The 27,360-nt window shown below is 40.7% G+C and overlaps 1 protein-coding gene and 1 non-coding gene across 14 annotated transcripts in view; one reads left to right on the top strand and one right to left on the bottom strand.

Moving 5' to 3' along the window:
• The window catches only part of Raskol (Ras GTPase-activating protein raskol), a 255,691-nt gene that overhangs the window by 160,757 nt on the left and 67,574 nt on the right, over positions 1-27,360 (top strand). Inside the window, exons 1-2 of one of the 13 annotated variants that reach the window (XM_072023095.1) lie at positions 1,030-1,150; positions 6,069-6,128. The exons of 11 other annotated variants lie outside the window; for them this stretch is intronic. In XM_072023095.1, the coding sequence (XP_071879196.1) occupies positions 1,105-1,150; positions 6,069-6,128 (106 nt within the window). In that variant the 5' untranslated portion in view covers positions 1,030-1,104. Of the gene's footprint in view, positions 1-1,029; positions 1,151-6,068; positions 6,129-27,360 lie in introns of those variants that run through there. One more of the 13 variants, XM_072023089.1, reaches the window with a different exon arrangement.
• Positions 22,458-22,578, bottom strand: Trnal-caa (transfer RNA leucine (anticodon CAA)). The gene is made up of 2 exons: positions 22,541-22,578; positions 22,458-22,502 (listed from the first exon to the last, which is right to left on the bottom strand). It is a non-coding gene; the product is annotated as a tRNA-Leu (tRNA).

Here is a 27,360-nt window from a genome sequence, read left to right as displayed (position 1 = left end):
CGAGTACTCTTACAGCCTTTGTACTCTCTAAATAAGGTCCATGGAATCCACACAGCGGATCTTCTGTATTCTTAATACGAGTAGATACGGTTGAATACACGTACGGTTGAATTCGAAAGAATTCTCGCGAGATACATACATACGTAGTTGACGTTTGTGACGAAACAGTGAGAGAACTATACTTGTTACGTTTAATAAATTTCAAATCGAACTCGTTTTTCGGACAAAGTCCTGCAAAAAAACGATATTAAATATTGCTAATGTTGGTGACGATATGTTGTAAAACATCGTGAAACAACGAATCCATGATCTTAACGCTAATGAAACAGAAACGATCGTGAAGATTTATGGAGTTTCGTGTTGTGATCGTCGAGGATTTTCTTGATCCGTGGCGGATTTATCGATGGTTAATTGGTCGTTGAATCGATTCGTCGCGTCGACGAGTGTCGCGAAATTGCCTAGGCTGTATGAACCGATCGCTCTGTGCTCGAGGAATTCCTGTTCGCGTGTCGGACGATCTTCGGTAGGATCGACGAGTTTAGCGTCGATCGCTACGAATCAATTGTACGCTTTCACGGAGTATGGAGTTAAACGGTTTATCGGACCGTGAATAAAGTGACCATTTCGTTCTCTCGTGGTTTACGACGTTCGGATAAAAGTTAGGCTGGCGATTACAATTTGCGAGTTATTGGACGGGAAAATCGTGCGTCGTGGAATCGTACACTTCGAAGGATATTGAAATTTCAAAAAGTTGACGTTGAAATTTCCAAGCACGAAGTCATTTCTTACCGCTTGTAAACAGAAGAGGAGGAAATCTTTATCTCGAGTAAAGATAAGAATTGTAGGCGATTGCTCAAGCGCGTTAATAAAACAGGTTGGAAGGATGTTGTCCGAAACGCAACGAGATACAGCGATTTCATCGTCTTCGTGCAAGATGTAACAAAGGACGAGAAGTAAGCGGAAAGCGATGCGACCGTGTCTGGAATAGCGGATTCGAGGCTTCTTCGATCCGCTAGATTTATTCGTGGATGATCTAATAATTGCTCAAGGTCGAGTCTGCTTGCACAGTTGCTGGCTAACTGGTAACCAGAGTGCGTCAGCAATATGAGAATCCGATACGTGCCACAGGATATTGGAAATTGTTACAAGCGTACGTTCTTTCCTATCTTCTTTTTTTCTATGCTCCTATCTAGTCCACGCTTTTTCCCTAGATAATATAGCTTGATGGAGGAAATTACAGGTGGATCGCACGATAAAATATCTATATGCGTTGTAGAAACAATTTTGTGATACGAAATTTATATACGGAAAGTAGTGGAGAGACGGCTGATTTCTTATACCTACTTTCCTTATGAAAGTAAGCAAAATGTTGGTTCGAGTTTCTTAACCTACGTTCTTACATTTCTCAGCAAGATTTATCCGTTGTTCTCGATTTATTAATCGTCCCATCGACCGTATCCTGTGCTCGTTGCTGCTTCGATCTTTAATCGCAATTGCGATTCTTGGATATCTTTTTCCTTGCTAAGTAACTTAATTATCGCTTAATGGATTCGTACGATTCGTTACTAATTATGGATGTCAGATGCAGGACGCAATTTAAATTAAACGTGTTCCGACGTTGTGTAAAAGAGTTCTACCGAGTTTAGAGCAATTTCAAGCGCAAATTCCGATACTTATCGAGAGTTTTATCGAGCTGTGTCGCTGTAAATGTTTCCGCGATATTGTTTACGGGCCTGTGAACGCGAATCGTGAATAGTCGAAATCACATTGTCGCGCGAATTAATGGAAAAGCAGTGGAGCAAGGATTTAAATTTCTCATTGGCTGTTGCTCGTTGACAGGAAAGTAGGAGCCAGATATTGTTAAATATAAACCTAACTGCCAAACACGGTAGGAAAGCAGATCGAGTACCTTTTCGCCTGAAAAACGTAATATCACGTAATGGCTCGTAAATAAAATTATTATCAGTTGGCTGAAAATTTTACCGAATTTTATCGCTCGAAAGAGAAACACCTTCTCGTTCTTTCAAATTTTTATTCCGCGACGTTTCGTCTGTCGCGACGTTTAGTAAATACGAATTTCATTTGTACTCTGCGTTTCTAACCAATATCGTTTTCCTATTTCTTTCAACTTCGCATAAACGACAAAATATTTATTTATCCATACTACTGTCTGTACAAAAAGTCACGCCATCAATTTCTCGGAGAAATTCGACTTTATTCGGAAAGAAAGACCGCCGCGTTTCCACTCTTGAAATATCTTTTAGCGCATCATGCTACGAAGGAAAGAAGCTGGAGAGAAGAAGAAGAGGAAAGAATGGTAAACATGCCGGGTCGAAGCGCGTCTGAAGTCTGAAGCATCGAAAGAGGCACTCGTGGCACAAAGTACGAATATTACGGCGATAGAATCTCTCTCACGGAGTAATTTCATCGATTCATTGACTGGCCAGGTCCTTTTGGTTCTCCTTTCGAGCGCGCTTCTCGTCTTCTAATTATACCATCGCTTTACTAGCTGACCGTGAGCAGGTATTTTACCTGCTCCGCTGCTGAGAAGCGAGATAAGAGATAGAGAAGGTAAGGGAGAAGAGAAAGGAAAAGAGAGTCAGGAAGAGATAAGAGGGAACGAGGTAAACCGTTGGATAGAAAGCCCTAGAAATTCGTTTCCATTCTCGAGGGGAATTAAGACAGGACAAACGTCGACATCGAATTATCCTCGACGTTCCGACTTTTTATCGGCTGTCCTCTGTTTCGCGCAATAATAACGCTAATTGAATCGATCCTATTCCACTCCCTCTGTACCTATCGTTGCTCGTTTTTCCGTTTTTCCGTTTCTCCGTTTCTCCGTTTCTGTCTGCATATTTCTACCCGGAAATTCAGAAGCATCTGTTTCTAGTACGAATCCTAGTATGTACACGATTGAAACTAAGATTACTCGTTGTGGTAGTGGGTGCCTATCGGTTCGAGCAACGGTTAGAGGAACGGAATTTTCACATTAGATACTTTTTTCGTTATTATATTTCCCTCGTTAGGTTGTCGCACATTGTTTAACGTTACAATGGAATTTATTCGTTACGTCGTTGTATCTCCTTAACGTTAACTACCAGTTACTGGAATGCTCGGTGTTTAGTAAAACGTAATTGTTTAACATTGTTTATCCTCAATTTTTAATAGTAAGCAGTGCGCATAAACGATATTTTATCAAAGAAACTTTAATTAGTGGCAAGACTGCTTCACCGATTTCATCTTGGTGGCCATAACGTGACCGTAATAATTCCATGTAAACGATGTTACGTTAATTATTAATTATGATTGTTAATTATTAAATTAAAACGAACGTGATATTGTACGCGTGGTATCATTCGCTTTATATCGAAAGAAATACAGAAATGGGAGTGTACATGAATTTTCGCCAACGTGTATAAATTCCTCGATACAGTTCCTTGACATTTCGACGCGAATCTCTGGCTTTCACGAGCAATTCGAAACACGTGCTTCGCTTCCCGTTGTAGTAGATATCCTATGCAAGGCACGTCCGTACAATCGTTCGATAATAACACGATTGCTCCGGTCAGATCGAAGCGAAAAGACGATCGAACGAACGCGGCTTAAAATTCCATAATAGACCGCGCGAACAATTTCTTTGCGATTCGCTTCCGCCGAAACGAATTTCACTGAATCGGACACCTTCTTCGACGTGTCGTGAAATATCAAGTACGAATCATTTTACGATCAGATTCGATCGCCTAGAATTTTACGAGTGTTTTCTCTAACGTGGAAAGCGCTTTCAACAAGAGGAATTCGTCTATCGTTCGTCATTTTTAGTCACAGATGTTGACATCGTTAAAACTTACGATACGTCGGACTTACGATAAGAAATGGAAAAACATAATATAGAATATCGTACGAAGAAAACAGTTTATTCTTGTTGTTCTATATACTTTTTTTTTTTTTTTTTTGTTTGTTTGATAGCTAAAGACAGCACCGTAATTGACTAAAAGAGAGTGAAAATTCTAATTGGTTAGAGCTAAGAGGTTGATTAAATTGTTACCGGTCGAGACAAGGTTTCAATTAAAAATCGTCCCTGCGGGCCGACTGACAAAAGTCTAACCTGAAAGTTCGGGAAAGCGGTTTTCACATGTACGATTTCTTTTATCACGCAGAGGAAATTAATTGGACGTGTGATCAATCATAACTAATAATCGGAAGTCTCCAAAGGATGGAGCGTAATTGACGAGCTGCGATCGTAAATCTCGTCCAAATCGACGCTTCGCTTGAATTTATAGATCCTTGTTATCGTTAATCCTTAGGGAAGAGACGTAAAAATATTAATTCGTTATCCCGAAAGGATGTATAGCATATAAAACGAGCAACATTTCGATAATTTCCTTAATTAGGAAGGAACTTGGTGCAAAGTTTGGCACAAAAATATAGTTTCCCCCGTAAACCGAGATGCATACGTACGCGTACGTTGCAAAGCTTTCGATTCGAGAGAGCGTTACTCGTCGCTCATCCGCTCATTAAAGGGAATTTCTAATCGAATCGCCGAGTCTCGATCGAATTTCCCATTCCGCGAATTCACCGTGAAATGTTCTCGACGATAATTTCTCTGTTCAATTATCAAATTGCGCTGTGATCGCGAGTAAAATAAAAGCAGGTAGTTTTAGATGAATCGATTCGCGCGTAGCGAAGATAATCGCGAGAAAAAGTTGTTTAGATTCGTTTTATTAAATTAGATCTCTGACTGATTTAGGTATGGTGCTGCTTTCCGCCGATTCCATCTCTTCTTTGTTCTCTTTTCGCTATTCTTCCGTCTACCACACTATTTCCGTGAATATAACACTGAAACGGTATTATCGAAATCAAAGAAATCGAATAAAGCGCGTTCGAGTCTGATATCGAGTATAATATCGAGACGAAAAATATTTTTTCATTGCAACGATCGATCTGATTTCAAACGAGACTTTCTGAAAAGCAAAGTATTACGTCCGAACGATTAAACGTTTTCCAAAGCGTTTGTACGACGATGCCATATCAGATTTTACACTTTCTCGGACCTCGGCGAATCTTGGGTATTATAACCGTAGTTGTATCACAACTCCGGTGTCTCTGTCACGAATACCATCGCGATAGAACGGGGTTGAAACGAAAATTAAATCTCGCGTACCAGTACCAACTGCTATGGTTTGCTGCGAGTTGGTCAGAGAGAAAGTACATACGTAACCGAGAGCGGATAAATCGATATCGAAGAAAGATCGAAATATAATTTTTCGATTTCACAGCGACTTTTAACGTTGCCTGAAATAACGAATAAACGATATTCTTTTTCTTTTTACATTTCATTGACTTCACATTAACCCCGTGACTCGCCGTTTGCAAAATCTTCTTTGCTTAGAAGTTGATTTTAAGTTAACTTCCGTCCCTTGATATTATCGAAACAACTTAAATTTACAAATATAAATGTAATACAAGCGTAATAGCTTATTTTCTTATATTCAATTAGATTGCAACGTCGAAGAAACGAATAAATAGCGTATCTCTGTAGCAAGTTTAGAGAGTGAGACATTGAATAGCAATGAAAAAGAGAAATTGAGTTTGCGAGTTTTATATATCGTATGGACAAATATCCGAGAAACTTCGATACTCTGAAAATCCTTGCTATTAAAACGGATCGACTGCACGTGCGAAGTTTCTCATGTTGCGTTGGTTGGCGCACCGGGAAGAGATTACCAGAACGGATCTCACGCGGTGCACTTAATCAGGTCGCAATTAATCCGGTTGCTTCCCCGTTGAGTACAGTTAGACAAAAATGTGGACGCGACGAGTGTCGTGGCGTTCGCGAGGAACGCCGGTGGCGAGATTCGCCGTCGCTGCAGCGTCGCGAAACGCTGCAAGAATTGGAGCGTGCAGCGTGAATCTGTTCGGGTTGTGTCCATTAAGAGAGTGCGTGGCACGGTGAAAAAGCCACGCGAGGAACGGTCCCGTGTAACCGAACCCATCGTATTCCGCTTCCTCCGAGTCATCGTTCGTTGATGAACGTCGTTAACGTATACGTATCTTTTTTTCTTTTTCAGGTGAGTCTAAAGGAAAGTCCGTACCTAAGAGTAGTCGACATGATTCTCGGAAAAGACGAGGTGAGTCGTAAGCGAGTCCAAGCTGAACGATAAATTTCAATTCTGTTAAATCGAGTTCAATAAACTCACGACCTACGGTAAGTTTATCGAACGTTAGACTTTCAGAGCGGCCGTTGAAACGGTTGAACGCGTTTAATCCGGTAAAAATATAAATATACGTTGCGTGCGATATAAAATAATATAAATTTAAAGGACTCGCGTTGGATTGGCGCAGCGCGATCGTTCTTAGCTATATAAGGAGAACGATCGATAATTACATTTTTCTTGTTGGGCGGCTAATATAAGTCTCGATGATCCTTCGGCGTCGAGAACAGCGTCGAGAACAGCGTCGAGAACAGCGTCAAGACGCTTGACTATAAAAGCGACAGGTGTCTATAAATATAATTGCTTCGGCTGTGGCATTGTCGGTGTAACGCGTTGGACGTTAGATGGTCGCGTCGTTGTTTCGTAAGATCGAAACCGTTATCGCTACGTTGTCAGCGACGTTTCATCGTCGCTGCGCTTATTCGGACTCTCGAAAAGCACCGCGAAACCTACGCCAAGGGGATAGAAACTCGACGATCGAGTCAAAGAACAATAAGGCTTGTTGAGCAAGGTGACGGTAATTTAACGCGTACAATAGGACATACAAACTAACTGGAAAGAAATTGCGCTTTGCGTACGATCGATAGCGTTGCGAAGCGTCACGCGGATCGTAGTCGCGAAATTAATCGCTTATTTTCGAACAAAGTGGAAAAAATATCTTTTTATCGGGAAAAGAATTTTCTTCCTTTAACCGCATTTAATTACGTACCCGACGACCGCAACTTTGAATAAACCTTCAAAGATATTTTCTTGTACAAACGTTACGCAAAACGCGCGTCGTGAAACAATAACCCGATGTACGATTCGTGGCGACGATCGTCTTATTAATAGGTATTGTTAGGTGAGCGTTGCCTTGGCAGAAAGAAATTAACCGCAAGGTTACGAACGCTGGAATGCCGTAGGCGCGAACCGAACAACAGGATTAACTAATTACACGAACAATTAAGCTAATTGGATTGAAAAGGCTGACACGAACGTCGTCTCCGCCCTGAATGTCTTCGTCTCTTGTTTCTTGTTTAACGAATTCCAATGCTCGTTCCTTTCGCTTCGTTCGTTTTTCTTTCCAACACCTTTTTATCGTATCGCATAGAGCGTCTAAAAATTCGTCGCCGTCAATGACTTTTACGTATCGTTCAGTCGGTATTCGCGAAAATATCTCTCGAATAATACGTCTGGTATACGAAATAATTATTTATACCAACGAGTATCAAATTTATTTATTATATAAAACTATTTGTACCAAAAACGCTATTCTAATTCTACTCTACTCTTCGGCTGTCACCGTATACCTGAATATCGTCTACCTGAAAATTGAGTTTTAAAGAGCGAAGTGGTAGCCGAATAACTCGATTTTTTTACTTTCGTATCGTTTCCAGGTAGCACGCCGTAAAAGTTTAATTATTCGCGGCGAGATTTTAAATAAGATTTCTTTTTCTCCTGGCTAATGCTTTTTTTTCTTCATTCTGGCTGGCTAGAATTCTCGCGTTGATGAGATTATAAACGTTGTACCAACGTTGTTTGTCAACGATCCTCCGTTGATGGGAACGAAGAGCAATGCGAACGAAAGTTTTACGGGAAGGTCGAAAATTGGCATTATCTCTTTAGTCTCTTTAGTTTAATTAGGAAAAAACGCTGAGAGTGAAAAGTACGTATACAGAGGACGATTCGGTTCTAGTCAAACTGTCTGCAAGCGAGTCGTCGAACGAAAGAGCCGAACGAGTAAAGTTGTAGGAAATGACAGCTTGTTGTTTCAATTAAAACGAGAGAATGCGATTTATCGGTGAAACGCGCGATATTTGCGCGGTTTTACTTATCTCCGTACTAAAAATTGTAGGAATTAACGTATGTCAAAAGACTGAACGAAATCATACGTAAAATATAAAACTAAACGTCATCGAAGTATCTTGTACGATTTGTTTTAACGATTCAAAAATCGATTGATCGATCTTTTTTTTGTCTCGTCTCGTAAAAAAGTAGTTGCCTTTTACAAATTGTAGCAATTCGAGTAACGATAGCCAGTATTATGTACAACAGGATTGTACTGTATTATAAGGGATAACAAAATTATTAGCGTCAACGTGAATAACAAATGCTCCAGATCAACGACATGAAATTATATAATTGCAATTTCTCGTAGTTTAATAAAAGTGAAACGAAATCGAACGACTCACGTACATACGTATATAGAAAACTACAAGTTCAACCACAGTTGCAGTTGCAAGAGTACAGAAAATAACGTTACCGTTAGCTTTCGCTACGGTCGGTACATCGAAGCGTATTTTTCCGCTATTACCGACGTTCGGTCAATTAGCGTGGCTTCTTTACGCACGACGCCCTTTGATCGACTCTCCGGCTTGGTATCATTTTTCAAACAGCGGTACTCGGAAATAATAATCTCGATTACCAAAACTCACCACGAGGGGCTGATCGCGCTCCGATCCCCTTATATATATACGTCGATAAATAAATTCTACTTATCGATAAAATATCTATCCTACGTTGTACTAAATTCGGTCTGCTTCGATTTAACGCGCAATCATGGAAAAGGAATTGGATAGATCGCGTAAAAGATTTTTAAACGCGCTTGTACGTATTACACGGTACGCAAAGTCCCGTTTGATCGAAACTTTACTTCGATGTTACGCCTCTAAACTACTGTGAAAAGAGTAAGAGATTCTAATATAAATTACGCAGAACTTATTACGTATTTCGCGTAAGAATAAAACGATTATATTTTTGATTAAATGACATTTCGTACGAATATTTTGATTAGACGCGCGTATCTCGTACATGGTCGTATACGTCGTAGAAACATCGTTAAAATATTTTGAATATATAATCGTCGATCCGATTCGTATATATTTCGATAAAAATGCAAGAAAGATAAACGATAAATTTATTGGATCGATTTCAGTATAGAATGAAAGGTCGAAGCCGGAGTATTAACGCTACGGACACGATTCGTACGTAACTTGGACGCTTATGTATGTATGTGCCGAGAAGCGCATGAACAACCATTAATGGTCACACACCCCCTACAAGGTGGAGTGGAAGATCATGGTCGATCGTATAAGGCGTTCCATTCGTCGGATCGTTGACCGTGCAAGGTGATACCGTATTGTTCACCTACGGTCTTCTCTTCTTGCGCGAGCAAATCAATTTCCACTCAAACGCTGCTTAACCTCTTTTACTCCTGTCCGTAAAACGTCGCCTCTTCTACTTTCCACGTTCCACGGCCACGCCGTGCTTTCTAACGCGTCAAAGGTATCGCGTGACTTTCGTGGAAAGTCATTTTCCAGCACGTAGATGGCGATTTCGTTGCTAATTAAAAACGTGCCTTTAGCTATGATCCCAGACGAGCTCGTCGCAACTTTTATCGTAATTTACGTCTTGGTTCGTTAACTTTGTATCGAGTTGACGTAGTACGGTAAAAGTTATCTCTAGTTTCGATAAGCTTGTAAACTAACTTGTTTTATAAATTGCTTAAAAAAAAAAAAAGAAAAAAAAAAGATTAAATTCGGAATACGATACAGAGATCTCTTTCTTGTCTCGTCGTTAGCGTTAATGTATTTTATTCGAATTCGCTTTATTTCATATTAAGAAATAAGGGGGAGTTTAAAAAACGAAAATAATACAGCTTTCGAATAATCTGAATATTATTTTAATTTCGCTTCGCGTACGTTTTACATAGTACGTGGTCGCTGTACTTTTAAATATGGAAAGCGATCTCTCCGAATATGCGAGTCGCTTCGTTACGACTGTATTGTACTCGTATCTTTATACGGCTGAATTTCATTTTCACTTTGTTCGATTAAACGTAGTCTCATCACGCGTTAAGCATATATTTGCACGTTATCTTTTACGATAATAATCTGTATTATTTTGCAAATGAATTCTTTAGAAATGCTACTTTCACCGTCAAAAGTTACGCGCTTGCGTACCAACCGCGTTAATTCGTAACTTTGCCAGATTCCAATCCGCTAATCTGTGTTAATAATTTGTATCGCGTTATCATACTCCATAAAAACTATATAAAAGTCGTAGGTATACGTATAAAAAATGAAATGAGAAGGAAATTAAGATAAACTAAGAATAAACTAAAGACAACAGAGAGAGAGAGAGTTAAATTTATCAAGGTGTAATTTAATTAATCGAAAATAATTGCATCGATTTAATTTCCTATCGTAATAAATAAACGATTGGAAGGAAAACGGAGGGAAAAAGATCGTTGCACGAACCGTTGCTGCGCCGACGATTCGGCCGAGAATCGCAAATCATAGAAGACCAGAGTCTTCTTCTAGACGCAGGTATTAATTCGATATCGAAGGTCTCGACGAAAGCGTACGAAAGCGGCAAGGGGATGCAAGAATCGCATTTCCAAGTTCGGTTCGTGCAAACCAGACGGAAAATTTTAATTTCTGTCTCGAGGCTACTCCGTCCGGTACCCGTTGCCACGTCGCTTTCACACCACTAGTGTGTCTCTCCCTTTCAAATTTCACTCCTTTCCCACGTCTGTTCGCCACGCGTTAGCCAACCGTTCTTCGAATTTCGGTAAACGCGCTTTCTTCGAAGCTATTACACCTTTTCGTCGCAGTTTTTCTCCTTACGGTCGTTGTTGCTAAAATCGGAATAACAATCGATCGTTTTTACGCTATTGCCCATAATTCTGTTCTATTCCAAGCTTGGAAAGTCGTTCGACCTACGATTCTAATTTACGTAAGCTATGCAATACTTTCACGATTTCGCGACTCACTGAAAAATGTCGTAAAATTCCTGGTCATTCGTTCTTACCTGTTAATTCGTTCTGACGTTGCAACTCGAGCAGCTCCGATCGCATCGTAACTCGCCACTGTAGTCGTGCGTCTCTGTGGTCGTCGTTGTTTAGTCACGTATACGGTTCTCCGCGTTGCATCGTTTCGCCGGACTCTCTGCTTCTTTTCTTTCTCGTTCTTCCTCCGGTTGGATCGCCGATCCCGTGCCTCGTTTCCACCCATCCGCTGCTAGATGCTACGTAGCGTTAAATTTCGACTGCCTCGTGTTCCACCGCAAAAAGCGATCGGTAACGGTTACACGTGTCTTAAATTACATAAACAGTTACGTTAGCGAAATTGTTGCACGCACGAGACGTAAGTGCGACGACGTTCGTACGCCGCGCTGTGATAAAAACGCCTCCGTACAACGAGCGAAAGATATTTGTTTTTAATATTCTCCGTTCAAACATCGTCTACCATCGAACCGATCCTCTTTCGCCTTTCACGCGAGTCTCGTACGACGTCTATCGATAGAATATTCTTTATAACGCGAACGACCAAACGATCCGGTAAATATAAATCCGATTTAGTAATTTCAAGAGTATATAGCGTTTTTCTTTCTTTTTGTTTTCTGTGATAATCGAAAGTGAGCCGTCCGATTAAGATCGTCGAAGCTTATTGATCAATTCTGTAGTCTGTTCTGTAGTCTACGAGCCTGGCTTGGTATCGGTGTAACGGAGTGAGAGTAAAATAACAGCAGATATATCGATATCCAGCGAATAAAAGGAGACGTAACGTAACTCCGATGACCTTATAAAAAGGGTTTTATCTTCCCGTTGATTGCACGACGATGCATCCTTTTCTTCGTTACCTGTCCTCCGGTTCCAACGTACACTACTCCGATGCCGCCGCCCTTCGTCTTTCGTAGACTTTTCTATTACTTGGAATGCTTCTACGCTCTGCCGTCCTCTCGTATCCTGCTATCCGTCTTTTCTCTCGTTCTCTCTCGAATTCCTCGAGCTTTCACCGAACTCCGCCGTGTTTCGTTTCTATTTCGTCGTTTTACTACTCCCTTCCTGTTCGCTCGCTTCGACGCGAAGAATCGTTCGTTTTAAATTCACGTCCACCCTGTCGTTTGTACGGTCCGAACACGAACGGTCGCGATACGATCTTGTTTTTCGTTGGAAAAAGGGACAGGGAAATCCTTGGTACAGGTCCGAAATATAGGTACTTTAGGAATAATACTCTTTGAAGATATTAGATTTTGCTTGCCGTATCACGCGTGCACTTTTCGTTTATTCTCCGAAGATGATTCGAAATTCCTTCGAAACTATCCAATATCTTGGATAATTTTAGCTTCGACGTTTAGTTGAATTTCGCATTTGGTTTTATACTTTTCCATCGATCAGGATCGCTCGCCTCGAATCGGAAAAGACGTTGAAAATATTTCTAACCCGATGGATCAGCGATTAGTCGATATACGTGCACGTATTTCGAAATCGATGTTTCTCGAAAGACGAACAAGTTTCGACGCAAAGTCGAACGAAAAAGTATCGCTTGGAATGGAACAAAGCGCTCGCGGTTCTTATTCAGATGCCGTCGTCCCGATGCAAATGCTAGATGCAAATGGCTATGGGAAGGGAAGGGAGACGGAAGTGGTTCGCTCACGGGTACGGATCACGCTCCGTTATTTCCTGGCAGACGCGAGTCGATTCGGCGACCCTGTGCACGGTGCACGGTGCACGCGCGTTCCTTTTAATCCACGAAACCGAACCTCCGTGGCGAGCTGTTTTTAAACCGGCCTGGCGACGCAACGCGTTCCTCGGTTCCGACGGCCGAGCACGACGATTAGATATCGACGGATATACGTGCGTACGCATCGAGTCGAGGGGTGTGTTGCGCGTTCTTTCCGCGATCGGACGCTCTCGTCGAGCTTTGTTTAGTTCTTTACGATCGTCGTAGCAAAGATTCTTCCGACTTTAACGGAACATCTACCGATATTTTTGGAATAGTGGTATCTAAAAACGATAAATCGTCGCATCGACGAATCCGGCACATTTGCTCGTGAAAAGGAATGCGCCGCTATTAAGTTGATCGGCGATCTAAACGTATATAGTCTACCGACTCCGCGAGAAGATAAAATGTACCGTCTCCAATGATTAACGCGCGATTAATTAACGAACGAATTAACGAACAGATAGGTTTTATATCCAAAATAATGGCTTCGTAGCAGTGCCCTAATTAAGACTCTGCCAAGCTACAGCGAACGGTTAATTTTCTTCGAGAGCAGCTTACAAAATCTTACCACTTGAGATAGCTAAGCATTTTTCCCTCTCCAGCGTAATATATCAAACTGGATAACAAACGTTATAAGATAACGAAAACGTAAAAATAGCCATTCATGTATAAAACAAAGGCGCGTCTATGTAATTTACGTTTAAAAATAAGTTGGGATGTTTCTCAGTGCCACGAGATGATCGTACGTATTAGCGAATAATCTACACGTCGTATATTTTTAACGCGTTTCTTATATTTTCAAATCGGATGGAATTTTAGTGAGATGATATTTGTACGAATATTATAGCTGTGATTTTGTTTATCGTTTTCTATTTATTAACATCGAGTCTGTTGCTAATCGGACCGGAAAACGAAGAACGATATGTATACGCGGTGCTGGAGTGTATTTGCGTGACGTGCCTCTTAAAAGGCCCTTCTATCGGAGGTCTGCGTAATTTTTCTGTTACCATTAACTCGAGAAGGAATCTAAACCCGATTTACGGTTGCCTTTCAGGCAGAAATTCGAGGTATTTCGGTATCCTGTATCGCTCGTGCCGGAAATAAAACAGTATTCTTAGCGGCGGAGTCGTGAATATGTACCGCAGCTTCCGGTACACACGTTCGGTTCATTTGTTTCTTTTAATAACGAGATTTCAACGTGGAAAGAATCACAAAACGCGAATAGCCACAAATGACTCGAGCCACGTCGCATACGAATTAGTCGAAACCTTAACACGAACGTTCGTTCGATCGTAAATATCCAGTGGCTTTTGTTTTCTTTAACTCGATACACCACGTGCACGCGTTTCCATAGAAAATTCATTATTTTCCACCGTTTGTAAGGAACAGAATGAAACGCGTTTTCGATATGCTGAAAAATGGCAAACGCTGTGCGTTCGAGGGCTAACAGATTTTTATTTCGCCTTATCGTTGGAATTTTGTTCGATGGACGATATCGAGTACGATTTTCCTTTTACCTGTTCCTTCGTAGACGCGGCTTCAGTTTTTCCGCAGTTTCTTTTCGTCAGTTCTCGTCTTTTCACGCTTTTCTCTCAGTCTCTTTTGTTCCTCCTCGAGAATCGCGAACCATTGCTCCTTTGATCCACAAAATGAAATAGGTGGTATTGTATCCAAGTGTTCATAGTACGTATCCCACTTGTTCATGAAATACTCCGCCATGTCGCACTTGGGCCAGGGTTTCGCTTTACACGAAGGACCTTTCACAGATAATTAGTTTTCCACAGCGTAGGAATAGAAGATTTATGAAATTAGCGTGTATTTCGGAATTCTATAAAATACGTAATAGGAAATATACTAGCATGCGTAGAAAGGACTTGCTTGGTCGATCAGTTTAAGGAAGCTAGATTCGTTTAAGAACGTACGTACGTACGAAGGAATCGCGGCTGGACATTATCACGATGAAATTCATCTTCTGTATCGTCTAACTTCGGTCCCCGTTAAAAAAAAAAACCGCAATTTAAAATAACGCTTAATGATTTTTCACTCGCCGCGAAATCACGATAACTATCGCTCCGAGTTTGCTCCCCGTTGCACCAGGTGAAAAAGTTTCTTTCCTTTTTTTTTTTTCTTTTCGAGAAAATAAGTATATTTGTTTATGGTAAATTATTTACCACTGCAGGGAGCACGCGGACAATCGTGTTGCAGCCCGTTTCGATGGTAGCAATCGCAATCTATGTAAACTACTCCTGCGCACAGTTCTCGAGATTTAATTTTTTTCAGACGGATCTTGCTCGTCGGTTTTTCCAACAATTTCTTCGACTTTGAATCTCCATTTTTTGGCCGTGGGTTTGCGCGCTGAACTTGCCGAGACTTTTCAACGTTCTCTGCCTAGAAAACATCTCGTACTTAATCCTTTGTTACATTAAAATCCGTTGTTCGTTATGATTTCTCGTTCGAATATTACAAGTTTATGATTAAACAAGTAGATTCGTTCGACTAAATGTTCGTTTAATCGACTATTGCGTAAAAGTTTGAAAATGGGATTCTATTAATTTCTCAGCCGTAAATTCAAATTAGCAGTTTGACGTCGGCATGCTGCCGCGCGCGTGTAGTCTCACCTGCCGCACAATTTTGCAAGGTAAATATGTAAATGGAAAACGCGGCAACGCTTGGAAAAATAAAAAAACGTCGTTTCACGTCTGCCGTCGGCAACGCTTGAAAAACACAAGACGTCGATTCACGTCTGCCGACGACCTCGGCTGCGTTATGTATGGATAATGAATTTCATAATACTCGTTCGAATACAGCGAATATCGTAAGGTACGGAATAAATAATTTTATTTTCAACCTTGCTGTAACGAATAAGACGAATAATATCTCGTATATTCGACGCTAAGTATCTCTGAACCTCTTAAATCCATCCAAATTCTCAACTTTCCTCGAAAACCTATGCTATCTACGTTGCAGTATCTACGCTATAGAGCATGTCCGTCTTAATAAACACAATTTTTTCATTAGAAACAATTTTATTAAACGAGTTGCACCGTAAATTACAATTTCACTTGCATAGCGGCTACGTTTTTTCAACGGTTACTGACACTTATTATACATCGTACAGACTCGACCAAGACGCGTCCGAACATCTTTTAGGGAAAAATAAAGAAAAGGAGTACGAGTGGACCCTGGTTATTCCCTCGAGTTCATCGAAGGCCGACGAAATAAAACCAACCTGTGCGGTTTCGTTGGTTTGCGGTTAGTTGGGACATGCGTCGATTCCTTCCGAACATTGCATTTCTTTCCTTTTCAATTCGAGCACGATGTTTGGAACAGGCAAAGTGCACTGATCCTGAAGACCGTTCCTCTTTGAGCGACATGCTTCGTAGCGAATCAGTAGATTCGGAGGCATATATTCCCTATACCGAGTCAGCAATTCCTCTGACGTAATTCGAGGAACACCCTTCGACTTTGTACAATCCTCCGTATCGGTTTCACGTATTTCGTCCTTCGTTTTGTCCACAATTGTACACGGTACCAAAAGATATTTCTGCGTTTTAACGTCGGTACAGTCGGTCTGCGATTCTGGACGTTGCTGAAGCGTACTCGAACACGATTTTGATCTATCCGTAGACTGATGGCCACGACCAGAAGCGACAGCGTTGTTACGAGGTTTTCGACAATTTGGCTCGAACGATTTTGAACACGACTTAGGTCTGGGCGTTGGCTGACAGCAATAAGCGGGACAAACTTGTCTTCTCGTCTCTCGTTTCGGGGTATTTGGTTTATCGACGCGAGAGGAATCAAGGCCGTTTCTACGTTTCACTGTCGGCAAATCGCGCTTAATATCGGTAACGTGTTTTTCTTTCGGTTGCTTCGTGCTTGGACAAGTATCTGCGTAGTTCAATGGCGAACACTGGAACTTCGAAGCAGATTCGTCGAAGCCTTTGGTCCGACAACGATCTTCTTTGTCGATAGTATCGGCTGATTGTTGGATTATCCTAGCAGTCGGTCCTTCCTCGCAAGCCTTAGACTCCATGTAACCGTAATAATCTTCACCCCGTGGAAAAGTGATCATTCGTGTTTCCGGTCCACGCTCGTCGATCTTCGTTTCGAGAATACCGTGCGAACACGGTCCCGATTTCTCTGGCGGGCAGATAAAACCCACAGCCGTGGGCCGGTCGCTGTCTCGAGGCACACGCGTCTCGAAACACCTTTTCGCTCCAATGTCCCTGTCGTTTTTCAGACACTTGGTGATCCTAGCTGTCGCCTGTTTCTTAGACGCGGTACAACCGAAGAACGTCACAGGTGCGTCACGCTCTTCCACGTTACAATGGGTGTCTGTCTCTTCGATCGTTGGACCGTACGCCACTTTGGAATACGCTTTGTCCGGATGTTTATCGCCTTTTTTGATGTGTAACGTGGTTATCTTATCCGCGCCATTCGACGACAGATTTTCCGTGGGAACCAAGACGGCTCTAGCGACTGGTCCCTCTGAACATTCGCGGGATTCCAAGCAAAAGGTCATAGGACGTTTCGCTATTGGACACGATTCGTTAGATGTCGTTGAATCTTCTCGAGGATAAGACGCGATCCTGGAAGAGAAGTTGATTTACTTGAAGCGAACGAAGGTGTAGAACAAGTTTCGAGTTTAATTTTCCTTTTGCCAAAGTCGCAACGGTATAGGAAATTACGTTGCTCGAGTTGGCTTCTCTAAAAATGTACGTATTTTTCAGACATTTGTTCTTCGCAGAGGTTCTAGTAAATATTACGGTAATAAATTCGTTGGTGGAGAATCGTAGGTGGTAATTAATTACAGCTCATAGTACGTTACGTCCTTCCCTACCTGGCCGATGGTCCAAATTTCGTCGCTTTCGTCTCGACGAGCAAATTTATCTTCTGGGTGGCTGTGCACCGATCCCCGGGAATTTGGACGATATGCGCCACAGGTTGATCACCTTCGAAACGACACTCCAGCAACGTAGACCCTGGTGGATAGCGCGGACAGCAGGTGGGTAGCGTGGTTGCTGGATGTTGAACGTCACGACGCTGTAGGAATCGAATTACATACAGCTCGTATCGTCCACTTGCTCGTATCGTCTCTTTCTTTTTTTCTCGTTGCCTTTCGCGAACCATCTTCCACGTTTTTGTCCGAGCCTAGCTCGCGCCAAGCTATTTTCGTACGCAATTTGATAGTTTTCGGCAAATGAACACGTTGTACGTTTTAGGGAACAAACGAGTTAAAATCTTACGGATAATCGGATTGTTTTGACTCGATTGTTACAACAATATAGTCGAATTCGTTCGATTCTCCAACCCTTCACCTTTTTACGACTGTAAAAGTAATTTCACTACGGATTTTGTATCGCATCTGTTAAGTATCGTTGGATTATAGGTAACGCGTGATATCATTTCGCTTATGTACTTTCAAAATAGAAACAGTACATGGTTTACTTACGCTTCCTCTGTCTTTCCCGTTGTATGATTTGTAATCTTTAGGATTGCACGGGAAATTTAAAAATAAATTACAATTCGCAATCGCGCTTACTTGGCGAAGAAAAGATCGAGAAGAAACTAACGCTTGATAACGTTTGTCATTTGCATGAAATTGCGTTCAATTTACAGAAATAAACGATTAGAAGTTTAATAATTATAAATTACCTTATAAAGAATCTTTCGTTCGAAGAAGAACATAAAAAATATGTAATATACGTTGAACGCTGAAATTTAAGCGTACAAACATAAAATAAAGTTCACGCGGAATGGTTTATTTTTCCGAATAAAATTTTTTATCTAAATAATTTTTCTTTTTAATTCTTTTCTTTCCTTTTTATTACGGAAAACTTTATGGTAATTGTATTAATCGTGTTTCTTACAATTTGTATTCGAGAACCTAAACTAATGTGAAGAAAATACTTAGCGTCGAATATTTATAATTCCCTTAACACCTATTGTTCAAACGTCTAATCGTTCGAGTAAAAACGTAAATATTAAGATTCGTAAGGTTATCTGTGCAGCTCTTACTACCGTAACTCAAAATTCATTGTTACACGAACGAGATTGATTTTTGCTTTTGCACGAACGAATTTCTTACCTCGCAAGAAACGGCTTGTAGTTGTTTTTCGATTTCGCTGCAAACGCCTACCAACTGAGAGTCATCGGCGTTCTTGCTAAAAGGGCAGAGTTCGATATTAATAAAAAACATGTATTTCGTTTAAAGCATCGCGTTGGCAAATAAATCGTTCGCGTAGATGCAAAGGGGTGGCGTAGATGCGAAAATAGTTTTTAAACAACAAAGAAGTATCCAGTGTACCGTTTCTCTTATCGTTATTATTACGATAGTGCTGGAAGGTACTGTCTTCTCGTTGAAAGAAATTCACCGCTGCTTTAGAAAGATAAGTTTCTAAATCCTCTTTGTACCAAATAAATGTCTATGTCTATCTTTTAGATTTACCCCTCTGTACATTAACACGCAACTAAGAATCGGTCTGTGTATACAACGGCGGGCCGATGGCTCGATTCCAGAGCATTGATTTGCATTGCTTGCGAATTTCGCATTGCTCGTTGAACTAGTCAGCAGGATTGGCCGTTCATTGATTCAAATCCGAAATAAGCACGCTGGCGAATGTCCAGCCAGCGTATGCAAATCTCTCGGCCACTCCCCTATAAAAAGAAACTTGACGTTATGGTACAGCTGCACCCTTCCACCGCGCATCGTTCTCTCGTTCATAATTCCAACCCGTTGCACTTTTCTTTTTGTCAAATTGTATTTTCCAGTGAACGCGCATTCGGATTCGTTAGAACCGATCTAATCGCGTCTAAATACTATCCTAACTGTTATAGTACATATGTAAATATTATAGTACTATATAAATATTATTAGTACAAAGAAATTTGTATTTACGATATACGTGTACATAGGTAATTTGAATTTCCTAGAACGTTTCGTTATACGTAATTAAAAAAATAAAAACTTATAACAGTCTGTTTGAGTTATTAAGAAAATACTGATAATATTGTTCTGTATAAGATGTGACAGAAGTAGTCTTGCATTTTTTAATTACGTTCGGTTTTACTTATATTCCGTAATGTATCGGTAATATCAAATGCATCGAAGAAAATCCATCCCAAATTGAAGAAAACGAAAATAGAAGATTGCATAAACTACAAATAGCGCGTTAACTTTCAGTGAGCAAAGTCGGTACGATCCATTTCTTTTTTCATTGTTTCTTTAGCCGCGTTACATCTGACCGGTTATAGCAATCGATACGTTGGAAATTTTCTACGTCACTTTCACGGATTTAGAACGGAATACTAATATGCATAACCGTTCATTTAGTCAGATAAACTGTTCGTTTTATCTCTTACGATCAAGGTGAAAGTGATTCCATCTAACAGAATTGAAATAAACGTTGTCTCGTTTAAAACGTTCATTTGTGAAAATTTACGCAAACTGACTACGATTATATATTTGGATACTTACGCTTGAAGAATATTAGTTTCAGACACACGCAAATTCTTTGCAGCAGCCGCCATAATTTTCTTGATTGCGTATCCTCTTTATCGGTATGTCAATGAGACTTGAGCGCATACCTCGTACACTCATAAAACACACGCATAATTTAAGAATTTTCAATAAAAACTTATGTTTTCACAAAAATTTTAAAGCTTCCACATGTTTCTACCGCCTGAAGCCTGATGCGTAGTAATTCTTTCTTCTGTTTCCGATTCTGCTATTCGTAGCGATTGAAAAATCGAGAATATATTCAAACGGAACACACTGTCTCCTAATCGATCCATAGTGGAATAATAATTTCGAGAAGTAGCATTTTCTTACGCTAAAACGTCTATCTTTATATTTTCTCGTCAATTCTTGTAACACAGAATAATCCAAACATCTATTCGTTCGTGTTCGATTTCAAAGAATTTTGTTCCATGTTACAACCATTTAAATGACATTTGTAATTAACAGCGTGTTAACGTTTCACAACATATATATTTGTACAACTTCCACTTGTACATCGTGAATAAGTATAAACGCGTTGTAATAGAGTTTAAAGATAAATAAAGGTTTATTACAGATGTAAAATGTACAACGTGACTCCCGGTGTGCTTATGCAAATAATATAAATCATCGAGCCTTCACTGGTGGCGGTGTACCCTTTCCAAGCTGGATAAAGCGAGGATTGTAAAACGTTAGTGCGACATGCGGTTACACACAAAGTTAATCTAATTGAAAATATATGTCGTTTTATCGGATCGTAATTCCTTATCGGGTCTGCCGCAGTCGTGAAAAGATCCTGCAGCGTCGTGGTACCATAAATACCATGGCATACCGCGGTAAAATTAAACACGAGTATTCTTGTTCGAGTTACTAGTATTCGAATATGACTATAGTATTGAAAAACGAAATTTAAACTATGTTTCGTTACCGTATATTACAGCCTTAAAGAGAGAGAAAGAGAAAGAAATCGTGACATAAATATCAGATACTCCCTTTTTCAAATCTTATTACCTCTGCCAAGTTGTACCGGTTACTTCCAAAAATCACCCGCTGGATCAAGAAAACGAAACGGCTAATACATCTTGTTCACGCATCCATTTACGATTATTTCTCGAGGATCGCGAAGAAGAAACCGGGTAAATGATCAGACAAAATATCAGCTGGTAGGTACATGTATCGACGCTACATGCGAGTGCCTGTTCAAACAGCAGGGCGGACACTACGTATAGCTATGCGGTTTCGTTACGGTCGAACGGTGGAACGAGTTGAAAACTAACGAACCTTTCTCCCCGTGCACCGAACCTAGCCCGTAATACCTCGACAAAGGTTCTAGGGCCGATCTGCCGTTGTTTTCAGCTCTGAATCTGACTTATTGCGCAACGTTCGCAGGTACATCGAATCACGATTTTCCAACGATCTACGTGTCGATCCATCGCTGCTGATCGTTTGAATCGACTAGACGTAATTCGAAAATCAATATCGAGCGATTGTGGAAAGATGCGTGAATCGGCTGCGGTAACTAACGTGTGGTCAATTTTGCTGGATTTTTATAATCTACTATTAAATGAAATTTGGATTGCGAGGTGGAGTGCTAAATATCGACGGGACCAAGTTCAATACTAGTCGTCAGAAATAATAATTCGTTCTTTACAAATACACATACGTTTACCATTCAAGGACATTTGGTACTGGAAGCATAGTTGTCGTTTTTAGGACATTTAATGTTTTAGACATTTTGAATAAGTAACGTTACTTTTGTAGCTCAAATATAGGTATGCGAGTAACACAATTTGTGTAAATTTTATATTTGCAAGTATTCTTTATAGTATTACCTTTATAGTATTATATATAAGTTATTTTTTATAGTATAGTATTATATTAATACTATAGTATTAGTATAATTTTACATTGTTGTATGTAATTTACGATTTAAAAGCATATTATTTGAAAATATTATATTATAGATACGAACGTTGCTGCGAAATAAAATAGTTACGAATTTAAACAAGATTAATTATTTTATTTCAGTGATGCTTCGTACAAACATTTATTGACAATTAAACATCATTTCCTCGTTTTTGTGTGAAAAAAAAAATAGCTTTTGATTAAATTAAAAAATTACCACATGCAGCGAGATTTGAACTCGGGATACTCGCCCTGCCTACGATCGAAGAGGTCCAAAGGTATTTTTATGCAAAGTTAAGACAAATAAGTTGTTTTTTCAGTTTTGAAAAGTTTTTTAAAAACTTGCAAAAAATATGTCAGGAGTGGGATTCGAACCCACGCCTCCAGAGGAGACCAGAAAGCACATGGGATCAGTTTGTAACTGATAAGGTGAAAACCTTGAGTCTGGCGCCTTAGACCGCTCGGCCATCCTGACTTGTGTTAACATGTTTTCAGAAAATGTGAAACATTTTCCTCGGATTATGTTTTCTAGCTATTTTATAACGCATAGTTTTACGATTCTCTTTTTAACGGAATATACGTAAAGAAGGTAGTTCTGTTCCTGGGTATATGAAACATTGGTAAATTCAGCTTTGTAACGAGATATACTATTATTTACATTGTTATTTTCATTTTTAACCTTTTGTTAGAATCTTTGAAAGTTTAATTTTTAACAATTAAATTTTAATAAGTGTATTTTCCTCGACATCGGCGAACAATCATCAACGAGCGTCTAACAGGCATGAAACGCAAAACGAATCGCATACAATGGTAGTAGTAGCACATTGATACAGGATCTCTCGTAGCTTCAACGAGACACCGATAAATTAGTTTCGTATTATCCCCTGTCCTTGGTATCGCCTTACGACCCTCGGCCGGTAGGTCTTTCCCATCATCGACTACCGTATCTTTTCCCCACGAACTGTCTCGTCGATAAAAACAGCGTGAGCCAACCGACGCGACGCATAAGAAAAAAGAAGAAAAACAGGCGGCGCGACGAAAGGGAAAGAGACACACGGATCTACACGGAGCGGCGTCTTTTTTTATACGCACGACCACCGTTGTCCCTTAATCCGTCGACGACGGCGCTGCGCGGGCGTTGTTTAATCCGCTCGTAAATCTGGCGCTTATTTTCCGCGGGCGTGCAGCGAACGAAGGGAACGATAGGGGTTAGAATTAAGACAGCGCGAAGTTCATCGCCAACGTTAATAGAATACGTAATGGAATGCGCGGTGCACTTTGTGTCTTATACGGGTCCTGATAATTACGCGATCCCCGATGTCGTTCACCCCGATGCGGCGCGGCGCGGTGTGGCGTGGCATCGTCGGCTTTTCCATCGTGTTCAACGTCGGCTTTAATTAATCAGCCGAGAAGCGGAGGCTGTCGATGCCGATGGCGAATGGGCTTTGGATCACCTAATAACGATACCGATTCCATGGCATAATGAAATAAGGGGAGTCTTAAAGATACAAATACGCGTCAATGATATAACTTGGAAATTACAAAGCAAAGAGTTTAAGTTAATTAAATTACAAATCGAAAGTCGTTTCTTTTAGTATGTCAGCGTTCACAATCGATAGTATGATAATCGAAACCGCCCTACATCCCAGAGAAGAAGACTCGAAGAAACCCGTCCGAGGTAATGATTAATGTCGCGAAAAGTAATTGCTATCCTGGACAAGCTTAGCCCAGCGATTTATCTTTCGGTCGAATCAATAATTCTCGTTCCTTCGTCTCTATCACTGCAAGAGGAAATAAGTTTTGATTTACAACGCAGACACGGTCGAGATCAGGCGGATCGCGTTAGGCTCGTTACTAATTACAGCTTATTGTATCCGAGCACGATGGTTTCGCGGTTTCGCGTCGCGGCTAGCCGCGCGAATCGACCACGATCGATGCCGGAATCGTTAATTAGGATCGTCGAGGGCGGCTCTCGCTTCTTCTTCTTCCCTCCGCTGCTACCGCTAATGACTCGTGGAATTTAGTTACTCGTGCTAAGACACGTGTTTTTACGCGTCTTGCCATTGTTGTTTTTTTTCAGGCTGATGGCGTTATTTCGCGGTGTGCGGTATTAAAGATTCTCAGGACGACCAATAGGAGCGGGTAATTAAACGTGAAGTGTCTCGTGCAGCTTCTTGTTGATCCAGATTTGTTTTTAATCGCGGCAAGTCGACGGTGTCTGTAGATAATATAAATTCTGAGAGTAATATTTGTGTACTTGATACTTTCAATCAAAAAGGGTACACTATAAACGTACGTTAACTTTTTCGTTATTATAATAGCTGCTGGTAAATTTATCGCTGTGCATTAGGTTACGTTCTTTTCATCGATCATGCCGATACGACACAAGGGTTTGTTAAAGAAATCATATATTAAATTAACACAGCGTCTTCCAGACTAAAGAAGACCATCTTATCCTCGGCGAATTTTTCCTCGTTCTTCCGTTAAAATTCTTTTACACTCGTAGCTTCCTCAAATTAAGTATTTCGATCACTCGTGCCACTTTTTCATACGAACACATTATGCGCGTGTGGTCTTGAATGGTGGGCGTCGTGTGGGATCAGTGCGATGTGATTAAGCAAGGTTGCGAGCTATATTGAAACCTTGCGTCTCGTAATCATGAAAATTGAAAGAGGAAATTGTTCAGTTCCTTGGAAGAGTGGGTTGCAGTTGTTTCGATGATAGTGATTTTGGCTAATTTGTCTTCGATGATTTAGCCTTGATACTAAGCGTTCGAGATGCGATTAAATGAACTAACGACAGATTTCGTACTTTGCATTTCACGATTGCAGGTCTTAAACGACGCAGAATGGAAATTTATTCCGATTTATCGATTTATTCGAATTATAATCTTTGATCATCGCGCTACGTTTGACAGATTTAATAAAACAACGATACATTTTCTTCTAAATTCGTTGTGCTAAATTTGTTGTGCTAAAGACAAAAGTTATTGATAAACGCGACAAAATCTAAAGGAACGTCGAGCGAAATATCGAAGAAGAAACGGGATCGAAGGAAGCTCGGAATGGACGAATCAAGTAACAGCGAAAAACGGCCGAGCCGAGACAAACTCCATCATGCGCAAGGGCTCCCAGCAAGCGAAGAAAAAGAAAGAAAAGAAGAAACATCGACGTCGTGGAACGCGAAAGAAAACGGGGCGTCGAGGGGCGCAGGAAGGACGGAAGACGTGGTGCAGAGGGGTCGTAGCGTGTGTCGAATGAAAAAGAATCTCGTGACGCACGTTTTCCTTGCAAACAAGCAGGATCCAGCAGCGTAACGCAGCTCCGTGGCTTTCCTCGTGCACGCGGCGCGGCGATCCATCACGCGTGCGCGTTACGCGTCTCGTACGCATCGTTTGCAAGCGACGAACGCGACCCACGGCGCCGTCCATGATCTGCGCGGAATCGATCGCTGTTCGTTGTACGAATGTAGAGATACGCTCGATGGATGGCAAATTCGATGCGCGATCGCCCGATCGATCAACGTTCCACGTTGGAATTGGAACGGAATGAGGCGTCGATTGAACGCAATTTCAGCGCGCCTTCTCCGCCATTACCCGACTGCCTGAGAAATCGAGGGAGAATCGTCGATAACGAATTTCACCGAAGATATCAACACTCGTACACTCGTCCAAGGCGTAAAACAGCATTCTGTGCTTTTAGTTTTACGCTCCATTTCGTTATTTCAGTGTTAGATATTTTGGATATTCTTGCGAAAGAGGTAGTAGACTCGAAACCTAGAATTTTAGCTTTGGATATTTATTGGTTTCCGAGATAGTAATACAAATCTTTCGATACTATACGTTGAATGCTACCTATTCAGACGTTGCTGATACAACCGTCTTCGTTGCATTAGTCGTTGTCCTATAAATACATCCCGAGACTCCTGTCGCTATTATGTCATCGGCTACTGTTGTGTTAGTAACGTCTGTACGGGCACCGTTGCACGCATGTACGGTACAGAAATATTTTTATTAATATCTCGAAAAGTAATAAGTGCCCGGAACTAGAATTTTATATTCGGGATCTATTCCCCTTAAATTTCAAGTAAATTGGCCACCATTTGCAAGTACAGCCGACATTTCAATACATGTCTTAGATGCAACAGTGCCTGCATTCAATTTGCCTATGCGCCCACATAATGCATATCTAAGAATTTTAATTTGAATTCTTTTAATATTCGGATTGATTCATTCTATAAGCACGCTGCTTGGAAAGTTCTATCTACATGGATCGCGTGCGTATCGCGTAAATAAGTCAGTTTTCAAAATTTTAGATGAAATTTAATATGTAATTAATCACGGAGCGTATACGAAATCTCAGTCTCGTAAAAAGTTAAGAAAGAAAATTGATTCTTGGGTTTAAAGCGACCCGTCGATGGTCATGCAAAGCTAAGGGGGTCAGGATGACGCAAGAGGATTACACTCTGATATAATTGAAATTTAAACGACATCCTCTGCTTCCTCGGACTGCGCCCACTGGGAACATAGAAGTATGTATAAATGGCACCTGTTGGCGAGAAACGCGCGAAGGATGACACCTACTGTTCCCGATGAAATTTAAATCGCGGTTAAAGCATTCGTTGATTGGACAAGTTTGTGTCAAGAATCGAACGTCGATGCTGAATCGATGCCTTTGATCGGGGACGATGGAATTGATAATAATTGAGCGGTTGCTCCGATAACCCAATTGAAGACTACTCGAGCAAGCTAAGTCGTATGTTGCCTTGACGAAATTGAATTTTAAATCATAGCTGCTCGTATCGATGCATGGTATTTACGGTCTGTGATGAAACTTAAATAGAGTTGCAAAATTTGTCGGTTTGACGACATCCGTCGATCGGATAAAAAACAGTCGTCGACCGTCGGAATTAAAATTTCAACGATTCGCGCAATTCCAGCTGTCTCGGATTTAATTTACGTAATAATACTATAATATGTGTATAACAATAACGATAATCAGTCACATATTACGTATGGTATACTTAGATATATAATTAAAGGTTGATAGTCCTAGTGTCGATATAAAAATTTACTACTTCAACGAAATATAGTATCATGTAGTATTTTATGGAGAAAGTCGCCGTAAAGTTTACGGTTGCCATAGAAATTGTCCGGCGAAAACGATCGACCTGGTTGAACGTACAATTTTGCAGAAACGGCTTGGTTTCACCAAACTATTTACGAATCTTTCCTGTTCACAGAATTACGCTGTTAAAT

The sequence above is a fragment of the Bombus fervidus genome, chromosome 3 (assembly GCF_041682495.2).
Source record: "Bombus fervidus isolate BK054 chromosome 3, iyBomFerv1, whole genome shotgun sequence".
Classification (NCBI taxonomy): domain Eukaryota; kingdom Metazoa; phylum Arthropoda; class Insecta; order Hymenoptera; family Apidae; genus Bombus; species Bombus fervidus.
This window is presented reverse-complemented; position numbering and strand designations above follow the sequence as displayed.